The 25,985-nt window shown below is 39.5% G+C and overlaps 1 protein-coding gene across 2 annotated transcripts in view; it reads right to left on the reverse strand.

The window, feature by feature from the left end:
* Positions 1-235: 235 nt before the first annotated feature.
* CCDC191 (coiled-coil domain containing 191) overlaps positions 236-25,985 on the reverse strand; it is a 90,392-nt gene continuing 64,642 nt past the window's right edge. For both annotated transcript variants that reach the window (XM_080824197.1, XM_080824196.1), the window contains exons 14-17: positions 19,856-19,999; positions 14,985-15,137; positions 14,302-14,447; positions 236-1,358 (exon numbers count right to left, since the gene is read on the reverse strand). In XM_080824197.1, the coding sequence (XP_080680323.1) occupies positions 1,214-1,358; positions 14,302-14,447; positions 14,985-15,137; positions 19,856-19,999 (588 nt within the window). In that variant the 3' untranslated portion in view covers positions 236-1,213. The remainder of the gene's footprint in view (positions 1,359-14,301; positions 14,448-14,984; positions 15,138-19,855; positions 20,000-25,985) is intronic.

The following is a 25,985-nucleotide window of genomic DNA, read 5'->3' on the forward strand; positions in this document are numbered from 1 at the left end:
TAAAGATGAGTTTCTTTTAGTCCTGTTTTCATTAGTGGCTATTAGTCTAAAAGAGTTTGTAAATGACAGCTATATAATCATATTAAAGGAAAAGACGTGGGGACAGGGACACTGTAGAAGGAATAAACTTCAATTTAGGGTGTTTTGTCATTTCTGAGTAAATCTTCACACGTGCCACAGAGAAAGGATGTAAGTCATTGCAGACGGTGGAACTGCCTATCCCTTCTAGGAAATAAGGACAATAACAATTTATTGAACCACACACAGAATTTTATCTACCACTCGAAATTGTAAACCTAGCATACTGGTAGTTACCTCAGGGCTGCAAGGGACTTTCTTGTTCTACTGGGTACACTTGTTTATTACTTAAATTTGTTATAACAAACATGTATTTTGTAATGAAATTTTTTTTACTAGCAGGTAATTCAGACAATTCACAGAAGAGCATTTCATCAGTCTTTAGAGTCATCTGCACCTTAACACGCTATGTGGATCAAACTGAGCTGAAGGCTAGAGGACAGACGGGTATGTTACTTAGAAGTTGCAGGTGGGAGCACGCGCAGACATGTTAACGAATTGCTGGACTGCCCCTGAGAGCGTTATATTAGCTTTTGGAATTCCCTTCATGCTTGTCAAGATGCACTGAAGAGAAAGGTCTTTGGTGCCACCGTGTCCCCCAAATAAGGAGATAGTCCAGCGCTTTGCAGCAGCTGCACTGAGTCCCATTTGATAGGCGGCATTCCATGGGGGGTGCGGGGGGGTGTGGGGGGGTGCATGGCGTCCGGCAGAGCGCCTGTTGCTGACGCTAAGGCACTATCACTGACCACTATGACTCCTTCCCTGCATACTTACTCCCGTGAATTTCTATAAAGTTATATTTGTCAACAACTCATGGTACACCAGAAGGACACATTTCCTTCAGAGACTCAGGCGAGGAAACACTTGTCTTCTTTAAAGTTTATGATGCTAAAAATATATAGAATGCATCTGAATAGTTGAGATTTACACTGTTCTTTGATCCTGCTGTGCTAAATGCTTTAGTGAACTAATTAGCAATCCAACAAAAGTCAAAGGAGGAAGTAAAAACTGCCCAGGTAATCCTCTCGATCCCAGAAGTATCTGCCAGGTGACGGAGCGGGTGTCTGCCCTCATGCATGGATGCCCGTCCCACACCCCACGCGCTCACATGGCGCCAGTCTCTGCTGCCCGAGGGTCACCGGGATGCGAGCGGCTGGAAGTCCGGGAGAATTTCGGCCACCCTCCGACGGAGTTGCTCTCGCCTTTCTTCTTTTATTCTTTCCTCTTTCATAAATTTCACAAACTTCTTCCATGTCTCAAATGTGACCCAGAGAATCCTCCTTGAAACAGAAAAGGGAAAAAAGTTACATACTACGGAAAAGTTGACTTTCCATCTGAAGTATATTAAAAACTGTAGAAGGATGATTTTTTTTTAAACATTTTATTTATTTATTTGACAGAGAGAGAGATCACAAGTAGGCAGAGAGGCAGGCAGAGAGAGGGGGAGAAGCAGGCTCCCCGCCAGAGCGGAGAGCCCGATGTGGGGCTCGATCCCAGGACCCTGAGATCATGACCTGAGCCGAAGGCAGAGGCTTTAACCCACTGAGCCACCCAGGTGCCCCCAGACATACCTCTTTGTGTCGCACTTCGCAGATACTGCCTGTTTCATAAACTGAAGATCTGTGGCAGTAACCCTGCACTGAGCGAGCCTGCCGGCACCACTTTTCCCAACAGCATCTGCTTACTTCGTGTTTCTGTGTGCATTTTGGTAATTCTCTCAATCCTTCAAACATTTTCATTATCACAGGTGTTTGTTGCAGTGATCTGGTATCAGTGACCTTTGCTGTGAACACTGTAGCTGTTGGGGGCATGAACCACGTCCATATGGGACAGCAAACTGAACTGATAAATGTGTGTGTTCTGACTGCTCGACTAGCCATTTCATCTCTCTCCCTCTGCTCAGGCCTCCCTAGTCTGAGACGCAATGATATTGAAATTAGGTGAGTTAATAACCCCGCACTGGCTTCCATGTGTTAAAGTGAGAGGAAGAGTCACACATCTCTCACTGTAAATCAAAAGCTAGAAATGATTAAGCTTAGTGAGGAAGGCATGTCAAAAGCCAAGACAGGCCAAAAGCTAGGCATCATTTGCCAAAAAGCCAAATTGTGAATGCAAAGGAAAAGTTCTTGAAGGAAATTAAAAGTGCTAGTCCACTGAACACACAAATACTAAGAAAGCAAAACAGACTTATTGCCGATATGGAGAAAGTCTGAATAGTCTGGATAGAAGATCAAACCAGCCACGATAGTCTCTTCAGCCAAAGCCTAATCCAGTGCAAGGCCCGAACTCTTCAATTCTAGGAAGGCTGAGAGAAGCAGCAGCTGCAGAAAGCTGGAAGCCAGCAGAGGTGGTTCACGAAGTTTAAGGCAATAACCATCTTCATAACATAAAAGTGAAGGGGCAGCAGCAAATTCTCCAGAAGGTCTGGCCAAGTTAATTCATGAAGATGGCTACACTGAACAACAGGTTTTCACTGTAGATGAAACAGTCTTATCGTGGAAGATGATGCCATCTAAGACTTCGTAGACGTTGATGCTTGCCTTCAAAGCTTCAAAGGACAGTCTGACTCTCTTATTAGGGGCTAAGGCAGCTGGTGACTTGAACTGAAGCCAGTGTTCCTTTACCACTCCAAAATCCAGGGCCCTTAAGAATTCTGCCAAATCCACTCTGCCTGTGCTCTATAAATGGGACAACAAAGCCTGGATGACAGCACATTTGTTTACAATATGGTTTACTGAATATCTTAAGCTCACTGTTGAGACCTATTGCTCAGGGGAAAAAACAGATTCCTTGCAAAACAGGACTGCTAACTGACAATGCACTTGGTCACTCAAGAGCTCTGATGGAGACGGACAATGAGATTAATGTTTTTTCATCCTGCTAGTGTAACATCCTTTCCGCAGGCCATGGACCAAGGAGTCATTTTGACTGTCAAGTCTTTATCATTTAAGAAATACATTTCTTAGGGCTATACCTCTCATAGATTGTGATTCTTCTTATGCATCTGGGCAAAGTAAATTGGAAATCTTCTGGAAAGGATTCACCATTCTAGCTGTCATTAGGAACGTTCATAATTCATGGGAAGAGGTCAAAATATCAACATTCACAGGAGTGTAGAAGAAGTCAATGCCAACCCTCATGGGTTGAGAGGTTCCAGAATGGAGTGGAGGAAGTAGCGCAGATGTGGGGGAAATAGCAAGAGAACTAGAATTAGAAGTGGAGCCTGAAGATGGGATTAAACTGCTGCAATCTCACGGATACAGCTTTAATGGATGAATGGTTGCTTCTTATGGATGAGGAAAGAAAGTAGTTTCTTGAGATGGGATCTACTCCTGGTGAAGATTGATGACGTGACAACAAAGGATTTAGAATATTACATAAATTTAGTTGATAAAGCAGCAACAAGGGATGAGAGGATTGATTCCAATTTTAGAAGAAGTTCTGCTGTGGGTAAAATACTACCAAACAATATCATATGCTACAGAGAAATTGTGAAAGGAAGAGTCAATAGGTGCAGTAAACTTCACTGTTGTCTTTTTAAAGAAAGTGCTGCAGCCACCTCAACCTTCAGCAAAGGCCATCCTAATCAATCAGCAGTCTTTAACATGGAGGCAAGACCTTCTATCAGCAAAAAGATCAAGACCCCCTGAAAGCTCAGATGACGGTTAGCCTTTTTAGCAATAAAGTATTTTTAAATTAAGTATGTACATTGTTTTTTAAAACATAATTCTATAAGTATAGTACGAACATAACTTTTATAAATACCGGGAAATAAAAATTCATTCAACTCGCTAATTCTGACATTCACTTTACTGCAGTGGTGTGGAACTGAGCCCACAACATCTCTGAGGTGCGCTTGTGCCTACTGTTTAAAAAGCCCTCTGGTAACATCACATCCAACAAGGAACACCACCACCCTTGAATTTTAGTTGAGAAAAGATTATCTTAATGTCAGGTTCTGGAATCACGGTTCTGGAGGATCCCAAGTTGAAGTGAGGATTATCTGCTGTCAGAGGGGAGACCCACAATGGCCTTTTAGGGTAACACAACTACATGCACACTAGGGATGTGAAGGTAAGCCAGACAATATCTGCCCAAAGAGGGAGTCACCCTGGTGAACAGATCACTTCAAAGTAGTGAGGGGCTGTCGTGGTGGAGATACACACCTCTACTCCCCCACTCTGGTAGTGAGGGGCATCACAAGTCTTTGAAAGAGATGATCTGAACTGAGTTTTGTCAGACAAAAGGCTTTTTCTAGAAGAGAACATGTCTTGAGTACAGGCAAAAGAGGAAAGAACAGCATGGTGTGTGTAAGGAATTACAAGCAAAGTTATGCGGCTGAAACAAAAATGTAGAGTAGGTAAGTTTGTATTTTCACAACTCGAGGCACAGATGGGATTTAGTCTAGCTTCTTGACCTTCTCAAGAAATCCTGAAATGCGTCACAGCCCCCATTAACTCTATGGCTAATGGCTATTTGCTGTTTCTGATAATGTTGATTTTTGTTGCTGGAAGTTAAAACCTAAAAGGCTACAAGGAGTGGAGCTGCTTCAAATTGGCTTTCTTCCTTCATCCATCCAGGCCTCCACTGACGGCCACCTGTCCTCGGCTATCTGCCCACTCCGTCCTCACCCGTCTCCCACTTTTACCTCTGTTCAGAGTTCTCCTGCCTACCGTCCCACTTTCTGACTTCTATATTTCATCTCCTACTGTTCTCCCCTAATGGAAATGCTGTGCCCCACTCCCGCAGAGGAAATCTTCCCAGAGTGTCATTGCCTGCATTTATCTTTCCCTCTTCGGAACCCCTACAGCACGTGGTCTACTGAATTATGAGAGCCAGACACCATGTTATTGGGTATTTTTTTATGCTTGGCAAATATGTTTTGATAGATGACCTGTGGATGTTTTATGTAATAAATGTGATTTAAGTCACAACATAAGAGTTCTTAACCTGTGGTCCAAAAACTCCTTGACATTTTATATAACACTGTATGGGATGAGCATAGGGGAATATCTGGGGGTCTTGGTATGTGCCTTATTACTGTGAAGGGGCCCATGACTCCAGAATGCTTCAGAACTATAGTATTGAGGCAATATTGGAAATATAACAAGTACTTGTTTGTTGCTTGTTACAGTCTTTGTTTTAAGTGTATTTTGTCCCACATAGGTGTTTCTACCCCAGTTTTCTTTTCCCTTCCTTTTGCAGGATAAATGTTTCTCCATCCACTCACTTCCAATCTTTCAGTGTCTTTAGGTCTGAAAGGAGTCTCGTGTAGGCAGCATATAGATGGGTCTTGCTTTGTTATCCATTCTGTCATCTTATGTCTTTTGACCGGAGCATATAGTCCATTACATTCAAAGTAATTGACAAGTATGGGCTTATTGCCATTGTTTTATGGTTATTTTTGTAGTTCTTTGTTCCTTTCTTCTCTTGTTCTTCTCTCACAGTTTGTTGGCTTTCTTTAGTGATATACTTGGATTCTTTTCTCTTTATTTTTTGCATATCTATTACATGTTTTTGATACCATTAGGTTTACATATAACATTTTCTGCATATAGTGGTCTATATTAAGTTGATGGTTGCTTAAGTCTGAACTCATTATAAGGCCACAAATTTTTACTCCCTTCTTCCCCCAACCACCATGTTTTAGGTATATGGTATCATACTTTACATTCTTTTATTCTGTGACTCTCTTGACCCTTTTTTTTTTTTTTTGGTATTATTTGTTTCAGGGGTGCAGGTCTGTGATTCACCAGTCTTACACAATTCACAGCACTCACCATAGCACATACCCTTTCCAATGTCCATCATCCAGCCACTCCATCCCTCCCACTCCCTACCTTCTAGCAACCCTCAGTTTGTTTCCTGAGATTAAGAGTCTCTTATGGTTTATCTCCTTCTTTGGTTCCATCTTGTTTCATTTTTCCTTCCCTTCCCTTATGATCCTCTGTCTTGTTTCTCAAATTCCTCGTATCAGTGAGATCACATGATAGTTGTCTTTCTCTGATTGACTTATTTCCTCTGCATAATACCTTCTCGTTCCATCCACATTGCTGCAAATGGCAAGATTTTGGGTTTTTCTGATGGCTGCATAGTATTCCATTGTATATACATACCACATCTTCTTTATCCATTCATTTGGTGATAGACAGCTACGCTCTTTCCATAGTTTGGCTATTGTGGACATTGCCACTATAAACAACCGGGTGCACATGCTCCTTTGGGTCACTACATTTGTATCTTTAGGGTAAATACCCAGTAGTGCAATTGCTGGGTTGTAGCATAGCAGTATTTTCAACTTTCTGAGGAACCTCTATGCTGTTTTCCAGAGTAGCTCCACCAGCTTGCATTCCCACCAACAGTGTAGGAGGGTTCCCCTTTCTCTATATCCTAGCCAACAGCTGTCATTTCCTGACTGGTTAATTTTAGCCATTCTGACTGGTGTGAGGTGGTATCTCACTGTGGTTTTGATTTGTATTTCCCTGATGCCAAGTGATGTAAAGCACTTTTTCATGTGTCCGTTGGCCATCTGGATGTCTTCTTTGCCTAAATGTCTGTTCATGTCTTCTGCCCATTTCTTGATTGGATTGTTTGTTCTTTGGGTGTTGAGTTTGATAAGCTTTTATAGATTTTGGATACTAGTCCTTTATCTTCATGACCGATTTATATATATACTTAATTTTACTGCTTTTGTGCTTCCTACTTTTCTTATTCCTGATTATGGTCTTCCCTTTCCACTCAAAGAATCCCCTTTAACATTTTTTGTAAGGCTAGTTTAGTGGTGATGAATTTCTTTAATTTTTGTTTATCTGGGAAACTATGTCTCCTATTCTGAAAGATTAGCCTTGCTGAATAAAATATTTGTGGTTGCAAATTTTTTTTTCAGCACTTTGAATATATCATGTCTTCCTTCTGATCTGCAACGTTGCTAAAAAATTAGCTGATAGTCTTATGGGGTGTCCCTTGTATGTAACTATTTTTTCTTGCTGCTCTTAAAACTCTCTATCACTACCTTTTTGCCATTTTAATTACCACGTGTTCTGGTGTAAAAAGAGACAAAGAAGGACACTACATAATCATAAAGGGAACAATCTAACAAGAAGATCATTGTAAATAACTATGCACCCAACATGAGAGGATCCAAATACATAGAGCAGCCAATGAACATAAAGAAAGTAATTGATAGTAATACAATAATAGTAGGACACTTTAAAATCCCATTTATATCAGTGGACAGATCATCCAAACAGAAAATCAACAAGGAAAGAATAGCTTGGAATGACACATTGGACCAGATGGATCTGATAGATACATTCGGAACATTCCATCCTAAAACAGCAGAATACACATTCTTTTCAAGTGCACATGGAACATTCTCAGATCAGATGTTAGGACACAAACCAACTCTCAACAAATCCAAAAAGATCAAAGTCATACCATGCATCTTTTCATTCACAAGAAAAAAATCTGGAAGTAACAAAATACATAGAGGCTGAATAATATGCTACTAAACAATGAATAAATCAACCCAGAAATCAAACAGGAAATTAAAAAATACATGGAGGCAAATGAAAATGAAAATACAATAGTCCAAAAATCTTTGGGATGTGGCCAGAGCTGTTCCAAGAGGGAAGTTTATAGCAACACAGGCCTATCTCAAGAAGGAAGAAAAACCTCAAACCTAACCTTATACCTAAAGGAGCTAGAAAAAGAACAAACAAAACCCAAAACCAGTAGAAGCGAGGGAATAATAAAGACTAGAATAGAAATAAATGAAGATAAAAACAAAACAAAAACCAAAAAATGCCACAAGAGAACAGATCAATGAAACCAGGAACTGGTTCTTTGAAAAGGTCAATAAAATTGATAAACCTTTAGCCAGACTCATCAATAAAAAAAGAGGACTGAGAAATGAAAGAGGAAAAATAATAACCAATACCACAGAAATATAAAGGGTTGTAAGAGAATATTATGAAAAGCTATATGCCAACAAATTGGATAACCTAGAGGTAGATAAAATCCTAGAAACATATAACCTCCCAAAACTCAAATAAAAATTTGAATAGACCAGTTACTAACAATGAGATTGGATCAGTAACCACAAACTCCCAACAAACAAAAGTCCAGGACCAGATGGCTTCACAGGTGAGTTCAACCAAACATTTAAAGAGGAGGTAAGACCTATTCTTCTCAAACTATTCCAAAAAAAAGTAGAGGAAGGAAAGTTTCCAAATTCATTCTATAAGGCCAGCATTACCCCAATACCAAAACCAGATAAACACACTATAAGAAAGGGGTGCCCAGGTGGCGCAGTTGGTTAAGCATCTGACTCTTGATCTCAGGGTCGTGAGTTTAACCCCCACATTGGCCTTCAAGCTGGGCATGGAGCCTACTTTAAAAAAAAAAAAAAAAAAAAAGACACTATAAAAAAGAGACCTATAGGCCAATGTCTCTAATGAACATAGACGCCAAAGTCCTCAACAAAATACTAGTAAACCTAATCCAGCAATATATTAGGAAAAAAATCATTCACCACAATCAAGTGGGATTTATTCCTGGGATGCAAGGGTGGTTCAATATTCACAAAAGAATCAATGTGATACATTGATTAGAGACAGGATTAAAATCAGAGACAGGATTAAAAACCACGTGATCATTTCAGTAAATACAGAAAAAGTAAAAAGTATTTGACAATGTACAACATCCATTCATGATAAAAACTCTCTACAAAGTAGGTTTAGAGGGAACATACCTCAACATAATAAAGGACAGATATGAAAGAAAGGAAGGAAGGAAAGAGAGAGAAGGAAAGAACAAAAGGCCATACATGAAAAATCCACAGCTAACATCATACTCAATGGTGAAAGATGAAGAGCTTTCCCCCTAAATCAAGACGATGCCCACTCTCACCATTTTTATTCAACATAATACTGGAAGTCCTAGCCACAGCCATCAGACAAGAAAAAGAAATAAAAATCATCCAAATTGGTAAAGAAGAAGACAAAACTTTCACTATTTGAAGATGACATGATACTACCTCTAGAAAACCCTAAAGACTCCACCAAAAAATTAACAGAATAAATGAATTCATAAGGATGCATAATACAAATTCAATATACAGAAGTCCACTGCATTTCTATACACCAGTAATGAAGTAGCAGACAGAGAAATTAAGAAAACAATTCCAGTTACAAGTGCACCAAAAATAATAAAATACCTAGGAATAACTTTAAGGAGGTGAAAGACCTGTATTCTGAAAATTATAAAACAGTGATAAAAGAAATGGAAGATGATTCAAACCAACGGAAAGATATTCCAAGCTCATAGATTGGAAGAATAGATATTGTTAAAATGTCCCTACAACTCAGTTAATCTACAGATTGAATGCAATCCTTATCAAAATACCAACAGCATTTTTCACAGAACTAGAACAAATAATCCTAAAATTTATATGGAACCACAAAAAAAAAAAAAAAAAAAACAAAAAAACCTCCATATAGTGAAAGCAGTCTTTAGAGAGAACAAAACTGGAGGTATCACAAGCCCAGATTTCAAGATATACTACAAAGCTGTGGTAATCAAAACAGTACGGTACTGGCACAAAAGCAGACACACTGACCAATGGAAGAGAATAGAGAGCTCAGAAATAAACCCATGATTATATGGGCAATTAATCTTCAACAAAGGAGGTAAGAATATGCAATGGGAAAAGGGCGGACAGTCTGTTCAACAAATGTGTTGGGCAAATTGGACAGCTGGAGCACTTAATTACACCATACAGAAATACTTAACATGGATTAAAGACCTAAATGTGAGAACTAAGACCATGAAAATCCTAAAAGAGAGTATAGGCAGTAACTTCTTGGACATCAGCCACAGCAACATTTTTCTAGATAGGTCTCCTAAGGCAAGGGAAACAAAAGCAAAAATAAACTATTGGGACTACATAAAAATAAAAAGCTTCTGCAAAGGAAACAATCAATAAAACAAAAAGACAGCCTACAAAATGGAGAGGATATTTGCAAATGATATATCCAATAAGGGGTTAGTGTCCAAAATATATAAAGAACTTATACAACTCAACACAAAAAAGCAATCCAATTAAAAAATGGGGCAGAAGACATGAAGATGTATTTCTCCAGAGAAGACATACAGATGGCCAACCGGCACATGAAAAGATGCTCAACATCACTCATCATCAGGGAAATGCAAATCAAAACCCTAAGAAATAACAAGTGTTGGCAAAGATGTGGAGAAAAAGGAACCCTTGTACACTGTTAGGAATGCAAACTGATGCAACTGCTGTAAAAAATAGTATGGACGTTCCTCAAAAATTAAAAATGGAACTACCCTATGATCAGGTAATTCCACTGGGTATTTACTCAGAATATAAAAACACTAATTTGAAAAAATGTAATCACCCCCATGTTTATTGCAGCATTGTTTACAACATATGGAAGCAATACAATAGATTAAGGAGATGTGGTGTGTGTGTGTGTGTATTATATGAACATAACATACACACAAACACATATAATGGTATATTATTCAGCCATAAAAAGAATGGAATCTTGCCATTTGCAACAACATGGATGGATCTAGAGGGTATAATGTTAAGTAAAGTAAGTCAGAGAAAGACAAATACCATATGATTTCACTTATATGTGGAATTTAAGAAATAAGAAAGAGACAAATAACAACAAAAAAACCCCAGACTTTTAAATACAAAGAACAAACTGGTGGTTGCTGGAGGGGAGACGGGTATGGGGATGGGTGATATAGGTGAAGGGGATTAAGAGTGCATTTACTGTTTAAGAAACAAAACAGATGAATACAGGGGAAAGGGAGGAAAAATTAGATTAAAAACAGAGAGGGAGGCAATCCACAAGAAACTCTTAACTATAGGAAACAGAGGGTGGCTAGGGAGGAGGTGGGTGGGGGAATGGGATAAACGGGTGATGGGCATTAAGGAAGATACTTGATGTAATGAGCACTGAGTATTATATGCAACTGATGAATCACTGAACTCTACCTCTGAAACTAATATATGTCAACTAAATTGAATTTAAATTAAAAATAAAAAAGTTTAGCAAAAAGTACACATTTATTCTGTTAAAGACTCACGGTGCACATTTAATATATTAAAGGCTCTGAGATTTCTCTAATAAGCCCCTTTAATTTTCATTAAAGAGGTGCACTTATTGTTATGAGCACTGAGTAGTGTATAGAATTGTTGAATTACTATATTGTACACCTAAAACACTGCATATTAATTATACTGGAATTAAAACAATGAGGATAATAATAGTAATTGCTCAGTCATGGAGATGTCATTTATCCAGTGCCATCACATATGTAAAACAAATATAACAGTATCTATAATATTAAAAAAAACCTACTGGTTCATGCAAGAGGAGCCGGACAAGCACACAGCTGAGCTCTCACGGCAGAACTCCACAGGAAGTACTGATGATGAGACACTTAGGTCTGGCTGACATCTTGTCCCACCAAGTATAAAATTCCAGATTTACAGATTGTAACTCTATATGTAATTATAAATTAATAGATTGAGAAGTGATATAAATAAGTAAGATTATACCTCATGTTCTTATTAGGATCATCACAGTGTTATTGAAATTTTAAGATGAGGCCTCAAACTAATAAATGTCTCTCCTTCCTTCCCTTTCCCCCGCAACTTTTCTGGATAATATTCTTTAATTCATATAACATTGAGTAAGAACTTGAATATCAATTTTTAAACGTTAAAGTTCCTTTTAAAAGACCCATGACTAAACAATAGTGTCAATCCCGCAAGAAAATGCACCCATTCATTTACGGACCAAATATCACAGTACCTGCTCTGCACCTGTACTGGGCATTACCATCACCTGGGAACACAGCACTGAGTAAGATGCGGCCCTTCTACTATTGGGAGGGACAAGACGATAAATAAATGTGTAACTTCAGACAGTCTTCAGTGCTATGAAGAAAACAGACTGGGACAGTGGCTAGACAGGGATATGGAGACGGGGTAGTCAGGGAGGTGCACTGATCAGGTTGTGTGAAAGCTCCAAGGAAGCCACGAGGTCTGTCTGAGGAGCAGTAGGCCAGTGGGGCCAGCCATGGAGGATGGAGCAAAGATGGAAGCCATCAGGTCCTGGCGATGCTTTTTCTTTTTTTTTTTTTAAGAATTTTTTTTTTTATTGAGAGAGTAAGCGAGAGAGACAGAAGACAGAGAGTGCATAAGTGGGGGGAGGGAGAAGCAGACTCCTTGCTGAGCTGGGAGCCCGATGCAGGGCTCAATCCCAGGACCCTGGGATCACGACCTGAGCCAAAGGTAGACGCGCAACCTAAGTGAGCCACCCCTGGTGATGCTTTTATGTCAACTAGACACTGGCTGAGAATCTATTTCTTGTTGAATGCATGGATTCCCATACTGATTTCCTAACTTCAAGCCCTGCATAGGACCACTATCTTACTACTGTATCTTACAGTTTACAAACGAGACTGAATTAGAAAACTGACGAAGGAGGTGGGCTACAGGAAGAAGAGAATGGTTTGGAGTCAGAAAGCCTGACTCAGAGCCCAGGCTCCATCATTTGGTATTTGTGTACTAAATCAATCTGCTACTTGCAGCTTCCATTTCCTTGCCTGAAAATGGAAATCCTGACACTGCCCCCCTCCTCTCTGGGGTGTGTGAACACCCTCTCTGGCTGTCCTGCGCCACACTGGGCAGCCGTCCCAGTGAATCTCTCAGCCTGTACATGGCAGCTGAGAAACAGAAAGAAAATAAAGGTGGACAAATAGGATGTTTAATAACAACACTTGAACAACGACAGTAAACAAAACATAGCTATTATTTGGGGGCTAAGCATGTGCTAAGTGAGGTACCATGTTACCCTGTTTAGTCTTCTCAACAATGCTGTTAGACTGGTTCTATTGTTATCCCCATTTTAGAAAAGAGGACCGGGAAGCTCTGAAAGGTTATTTGTCCAGGGTCACGCAGATCGAGTGTTAAACGTTAACCTCCAAAGCGAAGCATTTATTCAAAGGCAAGTCCTCTGAGTATCCTCACTCAGAGGATATTATTTTATTTTAGACCAAATTAGAATCAACTTGCTTATTGTTTTCCTGGCCCACAGATTTCAGTAACCTGTAAACAAGGGTGAGTATGGTTTGCTGGTGGTGGGTACCTTAGCGGCAAGACAGGAATGCTTTTATAAAAACCAGACATTCGCATAGGCACATACAAGCAAATGAAAACAAAGGAACCAAAAATTAATCTGGGTGCAGTGAGGAAGGGGTCACTATTTTGGTTAAAGAACAGTCTTCCCGCTTCAGAGCTTGGAGGCATCCGCCTACCACATCATGCTCGTAAGCAATGACTACTGATCATTAAAACACAGATTGTTTGTTTACTCTCAAGGGGAGGTATGTAATGAAATTTAGAACATTTCTATCCAAAATACTTAAAATTAGGAATCCAAGCAAAAATGTATATAAGAATAGCTTATTCCCTAAGGACACTGGCTTAAGTAAGACATCACTGTATTATAAGTATTAATAGAACATATACCATGATTCCACTTCTATAAAGTTCCAAACCAGGCAACACAAAATTATAGCCTCAAAGGCTGCACCCTTAGGTCAAAGTGAAAAGAAACCCAAGGATGTACTCATTATAAAAGTCAGGGGAGCTGTTTACCTTTGGAGGGAAGGGCAGGGCTTGTAATTGGGAAGGAGCCCGTGGGGATTTCCAGGGGCCAGCAGTGTCCTATTTCTTGACCTCAGTGGTGGTGACATGGGAGTCCACTTGACAGTAATTCATTAACCTGTATATGTATGATTTAAGCACTTTTCTCTATTGGTGGTGTATTTCAGAGTAAATGTTAAAAACTGAACTTCAGAGATAAACCTGTTCGACTAATAGTACACTTTGCTCAGGTGATTCATGTATTTATCATTATTTCACCCTCTGGACAGCCCCTGTGAGGCAGAGAGGGCAGGCATCCTCCTCCCCCCCATTTTAAGATGGAGACCCAGGAGTTCTAGGGGTTTCCAAAGAGTCACTGGATGAGCTGGGACTCCCCCCGCTGTCTGATTATCTTCAAGTACCCAGCTCTCCCAGCCCACACCTCATCTATAAGCCATATCCCAGGCATAGAATACACTGTGGAAAAGTTATGAAGTCTGAGTGAATTTCCTCAGAAATCAGAACCTCACCTGTCATGATGTTCCACTGCAATCTCATGCTTGCGCTGGGAATCAATCTGGGCCTCCCTGACCATATTAAACCAGGCCCTGAATATCTTCTTCTGAAGAAAATGTACCCACAGTTTTTGTACTTCTTCCTCCAGATCAGTCAGGTACTGGGGATGAAGAAAGGAACAGAAGTGAGACAATATCACAGACAAAGAATTAGAGCAAATAAGCAATACCAAAGAGAACTGCAACAAATACAAAAGAACAAAGGACACTGGGGGCATAAAGAGAAAAAGATAGCATGGCAGCCAAGATAATATCCTCTGCAATGTATTAAAAAAACAATGGAGCCAGAGGTGTGGAAACAGTTCTAAGCCTGAGGGGGTAGGTTTCTAGTAAAATCACTTAAGCAATTATGGATAAGAAACAAGAAATGAGTATAAAAGCAAAAGCTGATGTAATGTTACATTAAGTCTATAAACAGTTTATGGACACTCTGTGTGAAAAGTGTTTTATACTTAGGTAGAATTGATTTGACATTTTCACATTCATTTCAAAGCAAGGAACTGGACCAACTATTCTATATTGTTCTTGGAAAAAAAAAACAATAGTTATAGTTATGGACATCTGGATTGCACCTAATTTTCTTACATAGGATTGAGCAGAGACATATATTTAAAGCTTCCTTCCCTGTGTGGCCTTACCTGTAGCCAGCTCCGGATAACTCTCCGAAGCAGTATTTGGCAATAGAACTGATCAGCCCGGGCTGTGTTCCTAGCCAGGATTTCCTGACTATACTGGAACCAGGACAGCAGGCATTTTCTCTGTAGAGCCAAAGAGTGATGTTCTTCAGCCACCTGGACAATTTTTTAAATGAGAAAAGGAATTTATTCCTTGTATGTTTAATCACTTAAGGAACTACACATCACCTTGGCAAATAATGCTATAAACTACATGTAGGCCACTATAGAGGGAATAATCTTAAGGGCATTCAGACTATGTCCTAAGAGCTCTGACTACTGACCCTATTTTATGGGGGTTTTAGATTCACATCATGCACAGCCTTGCAGCGCTGACTCCCCGAAGACCACAGTGACTGGCTGGTTATTAGGAAAATGGAATAAACCCCCAAAGCCATCATTTCACTTGCATCAAGTTTCGAAGTGTGTAGCTGATGATATTCTCAGTTTGTTCTCCTGGAGCTTGGACAGCAACTCCATAATAAACCTCTCTATTATGTAACCACTGTCTAATTGAGGAAATGCCAATACTTTCAATTAGTTTTCTAGTATGAGCTGTCACCAGCATTGAAATTTAGACACTGTCAATAAACCACAAAACCATTTGATAGGAAAATAACATGATGAATAATTTAATGTCTTACCAACTTAAAAGGTTCAGAGAGAGCATCATTCTACCAAAATAAACATGTAACTCAGAGTTTATGAGTTTTAAAAGGTAACTGTTCTATTCTTTTAAGAGGCAGGCAGGAAAAACCCTTTCCTCTCAATCCTATCCATACAATTACACCTTTTTCTAAGCCTCGCCTAACCAGCCAGCGCCATGAATGGGAGTGATCCAAGTGAATCTCTTGACAGTCCTACTTATTGGCCCAAATGACCATCCGGGAGGCCACTGGGGCACCCGAAACCACTGTATGGCCTAACTCATCCCAGCCTGGGAGCCAAAAGGCAAGGGGAGCCTCCTATGCTTCCTGTTCTTTGTCCTCTGGGAAAACAGAGAACCAGGAAGAAAAAGATTATCAGAAGGTCTCAAAGAAGTTCTGAAATGGTTTTTGGATTAAATATCCTATAGTATACGTGAGTTTAAGGGAAAAATGCTAAATAACTCTTCTAAAAAAATGTTACAAACAAGGCAGGGGCTGTTTAACTGGACCTTTCTTTTTTCTTAAATTTTTTTGTATCCCTTCCTAGAAGCCAACTCAGATGGGTAAAGAAGCTACCTCTTCCTTTTACTGTGCTCCAGAACTTTTCCTTTTATTTCTAATTTTTTAACTTTCATCTGGTGGTTACCATCTACCTTAATACTCTGGTTCTGACACAGTTTAATGGCGTGCCAGAACCGGGTCGCGTTCCTGGACTGTGTTCCCAGGTGCTGGCTACACTTTGGCTTTGTAACCAATGTGCTATTTGACTTCAAGAAGTCAGTACTCTCTAAGGCTCAGTGCCCTTATTACATATAGAAAGAGGTGGAGAGGACTGCTAATGCTCTAAAATTCTACTACCTTGTTGTGACAGGCTTAATAGTGGGCCCTCAGGGATGGCCATGTCCTGATCCCTGGAACCTGTAAATATGTTACCTTATGTGGTACAAGGGATTTTGCAGATATGATTAAGTGAAAGATTGTAAAATGGAGAGATTATCCTGTATGATATGCAAGAGCCCTAAATGTAATCGCAAGAATGCTTGTCAGAGGGAGGTGACAGGGTCAGCATCAGTGTATGCGACCTGAAAGCAGAGAGAAGAGTGATTCGAGGAGGGAGCTGAGAGCAACAGGATGCCGGTGGCCACTGGAAGGTAAAAGAGGCTCAGAAACAGATTCCACCCACCTTGGAACCACCAGAAGGAAGGTGCCCTGCTGATACTCTGACCTTGGCCCAGCAAGTCCAGTTTTTTTTTTTTTTAAAGATTTTATTTATTTATTTGACAGACAGAGATCACAGGTTGGCAGAGAGGCAGGCAGAGAGGGAGGAAGGGAAGCAGGCTCCCCGCTGAGCAGAAAGCCCGATGTGGGGCTCGAACCCAGGACCCCGAGATCATGACCTGAGCTGGAGGCAGAGGCTTTAACCCACTGAGCCACCCAGGCACCCCGCAAGTCTAGTTTTAAGTTAATAAATGTGTTATTGTAAGTTGCTAAGGTTGTGGTAATTTGTTGTAACAGCAATAGGAAACTAATGCACTTGTTATGAGCTAGAGAGGTGATTCCCAAAATGTGGTGCTCAGACCACTCAGAATTCCCCAGGCTACTTATTAAAAATGCAGATTCCGGGGCGCCTGGGTGGCTCAGTGGGTTAAGCCTCTGCTTTCGGCTCAGGTCATGATCCCAGGGTCCTGGGATCGATCCCCGCATCAGGCTCTCTGCTCAGCAGGGAGCCTGCTTCCTCCCTCTCTCTCTGCCTGCCTCTCTGCCTACTTGTGATCTCTGTCTATAAAATAAATAAATAAAATCTTTAAAAAAAAATGCAGATTCCCTGACACATACCAGCCAGCAACTCAGACATACTGAGAATACCTGGAGGTGGAACCAGGAATGTGCATTTTTTTAAGATCTCCAGATGAACGGATAACAGGTTTTATGAACAGAAAAGTTTGGAAAGGCTGGTTTCAGATGTCTTCCTGTTTTTCTTTTAATTGGGTTTTTCTGTACTTAAAGCCTATAGTTGTCATTTTCAGATCAAACTCCTGTTTCTATTTTTTTATTTAAATAAAGAAATAGAAAAATTTTAATTTGGTTATTCACCCATAGATTCAATTTGTTTCAGCATTTTATACCTTTTTTGAATTTATTCAAATACTGTAAGGGCCTATTTAGCCAGAGCAGCTCCATCCTGAACCTGCCCCTCTTCCCCCAGGGGACTTACTTAAAAACAAGTCCTGGAAACCAGTCCCAGGTAACAAAGCCCAAATACAAGGGTGGGTCAGGCCAGGTGGAGGTATCCAATTGGTGGGGGTGCATACTGTCTCCCTAGCTACCAAGGAGTATGGGCCCTACCCTTTGGGCGCCAATTCTGACCAAGGTGATAGGCTAGTTCAAATATCTACTATAGGGTAAATTGTAATTCAATTGGTCACTTATGTGTGACCTAGCAGGACTGTGCAGCTTTCTCTGTGTGTTACAATCTCATTGTGGTCACCTGTGCGTGGCCAGGCCCAACCACATGGCTTTTGCCCTTAAGAACTAGTCTGTAAAGAAGAGAGAGGTCGCCTCTTTGCAAGAGATGGCCCTGGCCGGTCAGTTTGATTCTCAATGCTTGGTGCGAAATAAAGCTTTGCTTGACCTTCGCTTTGTATCAGTTTCGCTCCTTTGACCATGGACCCAACAATGCTAGGAACAAAAAAGAGGAGCTGATAGGATTATAAGAATGAATCTTTCCATTCGCTGTCTGCTTTTCCTTTGCGTATTAATAAATGAACCCCCCCACACACACACAATATACAAAAGCCAGATAAAACAAAACTAGAAGCATTCAGTTAGATAGCAAATGATCTTTGTAGTAGTGTACTGTAAGGAAATTTTCAGTTCAAATTTCAAATTTCATTTCCAGATTCATTCACTCAGAAGACTAGAGAGTCAGCTCTTCTCTCTCATTACAAGGAAAAAGCCACAGCAAAATAGCAATGGCTTGGGGCACAGATGGATCCTCTTGCTGTCAGACCAGATCACCACAAATGGCCTTCCTCAGCTGGTTTGGAATACTCAGTAATTCCAGAACCATTGGTACGGAAGCTGAGGACAAAAAAATCAGGGACAGAGGAAAAAAACAATTTTGGGAAGGTAAAAAGAAAGTATGAAAAATAGGGAGAGAACAAAGAGAATGAAGAATGAATAGGCAGGGAGCCTACGTCATGTTTCCAGAGGTATTATCTGCAGCATTACTCAATTTAGTGGGACTCAAGATACTTGGTTTTCATAACCCAAAACGCTAGTTTTACTCTTCAATATTAACCTGGCCAAATGTGTAAGTAATAGTGGTCATACCTAGAATCACTGTGCTTATTTTTAAACAATTCTAAAAATAACATCTCATCTATTTTGAGCTTCTGATCATTTAGTTTAGAATGCCCTGCCCTATGCACTGGGTAAGTTTGAAGCTTACTGTTACTTGATTTTATGTATCTCCGTATGGCAGAGTAGGTTATGGTTCCCTATAATAGGATTACAGATCCCTACTCTTTGTATGTGATTTCATAATGCCTCTCAATGAAGTAGATGGAACTTTTCCTCCCCTTAATGACCTTGAGTTTGGCTCTATGATTTGCTTCGGCCAATGAAATGTTAGTGGACAGGATACAAGGAGAGGTGTTATGTCGGTTTATGTCATTGGGTTTACTTGTTGCACAGTAGACATTTACCAGGTGAAAAGCATGGCCTGAATTACTCCTGAAGCCAGAAAGAGGCTGTGGAGAGACCTGAATGTAATCCACAGCTGGCCCACAGACGTGTGAGTAAGAAACAAATGTCTAAATTGCAAGCTGCTGATTTTTGAGGGCGTTATGCAGCTTTATTGAAACAGAAACCTAATACTTCATGGTAGTTATTTCCTCTTTATGAGAAACATGGCTAAAATTGAGAGAGGCCTCTATTCATCTTACTTTAAAAAAGTCTTTAATAAAAAATCTACTCATTTTGTTTCCAACCTATGCAGTTATAGAAATCTTTCTCTGTCTTGGAAAACCAAATCTGAACTCTTATCCAAAACAAAGAATTACATACACTCAATTAGCTTTTATTTTTAGCTTTTAAATCACCAAACAGCCCTCAATTCGAATTGGATGTTTATTCCATTTGAAAAGTCCATTTTGTAATTTTGGGAGGAAGTGTGTGACACCATACCTGGCTGTTTTGCTTGTTTTGCAGTCTCAATCTCTTCCAAGGTTCCAGGCCTTTTTTCCTTAACAACATCCTTTCATAATGTTCTTTGGCTACTGCTTCCAGCTGCTGGTTCCTCTTAATTCTCTTCTGCTTCTCTAGTTCTTTCTGGGAAAAATTAAAAAGTGAAAATGCTGAGGAGGGACCAAGATGGTGACATAGGAGGTCCTGGACTTCCTTCCAGCCTTGGATGCATTCAATGTATAGCTACATACAGAGCATTTCCCTCTGTTAGAAATCTAGAAACTAGCTGAGTGGCTCTTCCCTATCAGGTGAATGAGAAAAACACCCATATCAAATTGGGTAGGAAGGACTGAAACATGCTCCTGACATAAACCTCATCCCTGGCACAGCACCATACAACAGGGAGGGAATTCCCAACTTGGAGCTTCTCTCTGAGGAATGAAGGGTTTGGACTGCATATCTGGCACCTCATCTTTTAAAACAACTACTCAGGAAAAGGGCCATAAAATGACTGCCTCTGAAAGCCACTGGGGCTTGTGTCCATGAGATATACAAAACGACAGGAAACAAAGAAATGGTTCTTAATGGATGTGTGCACACTTCCTACGGCTATCCCCTTAGGGTTCAGCCCTGAAAGAGCAAACAAATATGCCCATCTCCCAGTCGCTCTGAAAGTGGTTTGACCGTATAGTAAGCTAATGCCTGAGGGTCCAGCTTCTAATTCAGCACACATTTAGGGGTTGGTTGTGGTCCTCCCCAAAGGAAGTGCCCTATAGACTCTTATTCTGCCTTCTCCCTCTAGCTCACTCCAATAAAACCAAACAACCAGCATCTCTCTGGAAGGAGCTTGGACACAATCTGGTTACCCAACATTTATGATTACCACTTGAGGGATGGGACCCTGGTGTGCTTGGCTCTGAAAGCCAATGGAGCTTATATTTACAAGTTCTACAGGACTATAATAAAGAAGTAAATTTTAAATGGATGTAGGAGCACCCTTCTCCCCTTATGAGCTCAGTGCAGAGGAAGCAGGTAAAACACATCTCATAGTTTCTCCCTGGAAGGGGCTTAGTTACCCTACATTCCCAGCTGTTACTTGAGGGTACAGTGTTATTGTTGTTTTTTTTAAATATATTTTTTCTTTTCCTTTATTAATTATTTTCATTAACATATAATGTATTATTTGCCCCAGGGGTACAGGTCTATGAATGGTCAGGCTTACACATTTCACAGGAGGGTACAGTTTTTTAATCAGCTTGGATCTAGGTGCTGACTGAGATTTTCCCCTTTGGGACACTGACAAGTATTGGTACAGCTCAACTACTGGGAGCTAAGAACAAAGACAACAGATTGGATGATGACAAAGGTTTGAGAGACAGCCAAGAACTTGGGTGAGGCTGACTGACAAGGTTCATCTCCCACAAGAGACTGCTCTGTCTAGACTATGAGAGGTGGCTGCTTTATCACATGCGCAGAAACCAACTGGAAGAGTCAAGAAGAGCAGAGAAACGGGAATATCTTCCAAAGAAAGGAACAAGATGAATCTCTAGAAACCAATCTTAATGAAATAAATGATCTACCCAATAGACAGTTCAAAACAGTGATCATAAAAAAATGCTCACTGAGTGATGCATGAACAAAGAATTTCACCAAAGAGATACAAAATATATATTAAAAAATCCCAAACATAAATTATATAGCTGAAGAATACAGTAACTGAACTGAAAAATTTGATAAAGGGTTCAACATCAGGCTATATCAGGCAGAAGAAAGGATAGGCCAATTTAAAGACAGAGCAGAGAATTCATCCAATCAGGGGAAAAAGAAAAAAAGAATGAAGATAGCATAAGGGACTGACAGGACATCATCAAGGGTAGAAATATATGCATTACAGGGGTTCCAGAAGAAAGGAAGGGGCAGAAAGCTTATTCAGAGAAATACTGGCTGAAAAATTCCCTGGGGGAAAGAAACATACATCCGTATCCAGGAAACCCAAAGAATACCAAACAATATACATCTAAAGAGGGACACACCAAGACAATTAAACTGTTAAAAGTTAAAGACAAGGAGAGAATCAGCAAGAGAAAAGCAACTTGTTACATATAAGGGCACTCCCATAAGACAATCAACAAGTTTTTCAGCAGAAACCTTGCAGGACAGAGGGAGTGGGATGATATATTCAAAGTGCTAGAAGAAAAAACCAGTCAAACAAGAACAGTCCACCCAGCAAAGATGTCCTTCACAATTGAAGGAGAAATAAAAGAATTTTCCAGACAAACCACAGCAAAATAAATTCACTACCACTAGACCAGCCTTACTCAAATCCTGACACCGAAAAGGACTAATTCAAGGGGCAACTGGGTAGCTCAATCGGTTAGGTATTTGACTCTTGGTTTTGCCTCAGGTCATGATCTCAGAGTCCTGAGATCCAGCCCTGCATCAGGATCTCTGCTTATCGGGAGTCTGCTTCCCTGCCCCCTCTCTCAATGCCCCCTCCCCATTCGTGTACTCTCTCTCTCTCAATATCAAATAAATAAATAAATAAATCTTTTTAAAAAAATAGCTTCAAGTTGAAGTGAAGGACACTAGTGAGTAACATAAAAACATATGAAACTGTAAAATTCACTGGTAAAGTATATATATAAATAGTTTAATAGAAAATAATATGGTAATGATGTTAATGAATCTCATAACTCTAGTATAAAGGTTAAAAGACAAAAGTATTAAAAATAACTATAATAATAATTTGTTAATGGATACACACTATAAAAGATGTAAATTGTGGGGTGCCTGGGTGCTCCAGTCAGTTGAGCATCTGACTCTTGGTTTTAGCTCAGGTTGTGATCTCAGGGTTGTGAATTCAAGTCCCACAACGGGCTCTACACTCAGCATGGAGTCTGCTTCAGATTCTCTCTCTCCCCCCTGCCCCTCCCACTCATGCTCTCTCTCTAAAATAAATAAATAAAGTCTTTTAAAAAAAAAGATGTAAATTGTGACATCAGACACAAACTTTGGGAGCAGGAGTATAAAAATGTAGAGGTTCTGAATACATTTGAAGTTATAGCTTAAAACAGACTGTTAAAACTACAAGATGTCTTATGCAAGCTTCATGTAACCACAAAGCATAAGCCTATAGTAAATAAAAAAGATTAAGAGAAAGGAATCAAAGCATAACACTACAGAGAATCATTAAATCACAAAGAAAGAAAGCAAGAGAGGAAGAAAGGAATAAAGAACTACAAAAGAGCTAGAAAATAGCAAAATGGCAATCATAAGCCACGTCTATCAATATTTTAAAGGCACACAGACTACGTTCTCCAGTGAAAAGCCATACATACAGTGGCTGAATGGATGAAAAAACTGCTGCCTATGAGTGGCTCATTTCAACTTTAAGGACACATGGAGACTGAAAGTGAAGGGATGGAAAAGAGATATTCCATGCAAACAAGCCAAAAGACAGCAGGAGTAGCTAGCCTTATATCAGATAAAATAGTCATTAAGCCAAAGACTGTAACAAGAGATTTAAAAAAAAGGTCATTATACCACGACAAAAGGGTCAGTTCATCAAGAGCATATAACAATTATAAATATTTAGACACCAGTCTTCCTCCATGGCTCCCTTGGTTCTCCACCCCTCCTTCCCGTGGTGCTCAGTGGATCATGGTCAATCTTCCAGTGATGTAGATCAAGATCAAAGCTGGCATGGTGAAGCGATTGGTCAAAGAAAAAATTATGCATGAAACAGAAGCAAAAGAAGAAAAGATTGAAAAAAAAAAAAAAAAGAAGCTGAAGATGGTGAAAATCATTCAATTAAAAAGCACGCAGAGATCCTACAAGAGTCCTAGATAATGATCCCAGATTGCCAGCACAGGTTGGAAGCCACATATACTGATCTTCTGCAGTTAGTAGAGAGTGGAAAAGACTTGCAAGAAGCTGAGGACTAAAAGGAAGCGTGTTGGGGCGCCTGGGTGGCTCAGTGGGTTAAAGCCTCTGCCTTCGGCTCAGGTCATGATCCCAGGGTCCTGGGATCGAGCCCCACATCGGGTTCTCTGCTCGGCAGATAGCCTGCTTCCCTCTCTCTCTCTGCCTGCCTCTCTGCCTACTTGTGATCTCTGTCTGTCAAATAAATAATAAAAATAAATAAATAAATAAATAAATAAATAAATAAAAGGAAGCGTGTTTACTATTAGATTTAGTGAAGTTAGAAGCCTGAAGTTTTCTGTCCAGGGTGTTTCTTGCATTAAATCTTGGGATCCATTCCACAATTCATTATTTTTGACCATTGCTGTGTGTTCAAGTAGTATGAGAATGTGCTTCTTTTTACTCAGTTGCATATATTTTTCTTTGCCTAATTTAATGTATCAAATGAGTTCATCAAATAAAAAAATTTATGCACCCAATTTTTGAATCACCCAAATACATAAAGCAAATACTAACATTCTGAGGGGCGATCTAGAGAGCAATACAGTAATAGTAGGAAACCTAAATAACCCATTTTAAACAATGGATAGATCACACTGACAGAAAATCACTATGGAAACACTGGACTTAAATTATATGTTGGACCAGATGGACCTAACAGACATATGCAGAACATTTCATTCAACAACAGCAGAATAACGCATTTTTCTCAAGGGTACAGGGAACATTCTCCAGGATAGATCATATGTTATATGACACAAATCTTAATAAATTGAAAAAAACTGGTATCATATCAAGCATCTTTTTCAACCACGATATTATGAAATTAAAAATCAATTACCAAAGGAAAACTGGAAAACACACAAATACATGAAGCTTAAACAACATGCTTTACAAACAACCAATGAGTCAAAGAAGAAATCAAAAGGGAAATCAAAAAACATGTCCAGGCAAAGGAAAATGTAAACAAAATAAACCAAAACTTATGAGATGCAGCAAAAGCAGTTTTAAGAGGGAAGTTTATAGCAGTTAACACTTACATTAGAAAAAATGAAAGATCTCAAACACCTTAACTATACATCTTAACAAACTAGAAGAAGAAATAACCATACCCAAAGTTAGCAGAAGGGTGAAAGAAAGATCAGTGGAGAAATAAATGAAATAGAGACTAGAAAAACAATAGAAAAGATCAAAGAAACTAAGAGATGTCTCTTTTAAAAGATAAAACAGATAAACCTGTGGCTAGACTAAGAGAAAATGGAGAGACTTAAATAAAATCAGAAATGAAAAAGAAAACACAGAAATAGTAAGGATCATAACGAACTACTATGAACAATTATATACCAACAATTTATATACCAACAACTTAAATAACCTACAAATGGATAAATTCCTAAAAACATACAACTTTTACTAAGACTGAATCATGAAGAATTAGAAAATCTGAACAGACGGATTACTCGTAAAGAGACTGAATAAGTAATCAAAATCCTTCCGACAAAGAGAAGTCCAAAACCAGATGGCGCCACTGGTAAATTCCACCAAGTATTTTAAAAATTAATACCAATCCTTCTAAAACTCTTCCAAAAAGTTTGCAAGAAGGGAACACTTCCTAAGTCATTTTACAAGGCCAATATTACCTTGATACCAAAGCCAGACAAAGACTCAAGAAAATTACAGGCCAGTATCCCTGATGAACATAAAATCTCAACAAAATATCAGCAAATCAAATTAAACAGTACATTAAAAGTATCATACATTATGATCAAGTGGGATTTATTCCAGGAATGCAGGAATGGTTCAACATCCACAAATCACTCACCGTGATACTCCCATGTTTTAAAATGAAGGATAAAAATCCTATGATCATCTCAATAGATGCAGAAAACGTATCTGACACAATTCAGCACCCTTTTATGATAAAACCTCTCCACAAACTGGGTACAGAAGGAACGTATCTCAACATAATAAAGACCATACTTGAGAAGCTCACAGCTAACATCACACCCAACGCTGAAAAGCTTCTCCTCTACTATTATGAATAAGACAAGGATGCCCACTCTCATCAATTTTATTCAAAACAGTGTTGGAAGTGTCAAGAGCAATTAGGCAAGAAAAAGAAATAAAGACATCCAAATTAGGAAAGAAGTAAAATTATCTCTCTCTGCAGATGACATGATATTATATATCAAAAATCCTAAAAGCTCCA

This window comes from Martes martes (genome assembly GCF_963455335.1).
Source record: "Martes martes genome assembly, chromosome: 1".
NCBI classification, from domain to species: Eukaryota; Metazoa; Chordata; class Mammalia; order Carnivora; family Mustelidae; genus Martes; species Martes martes.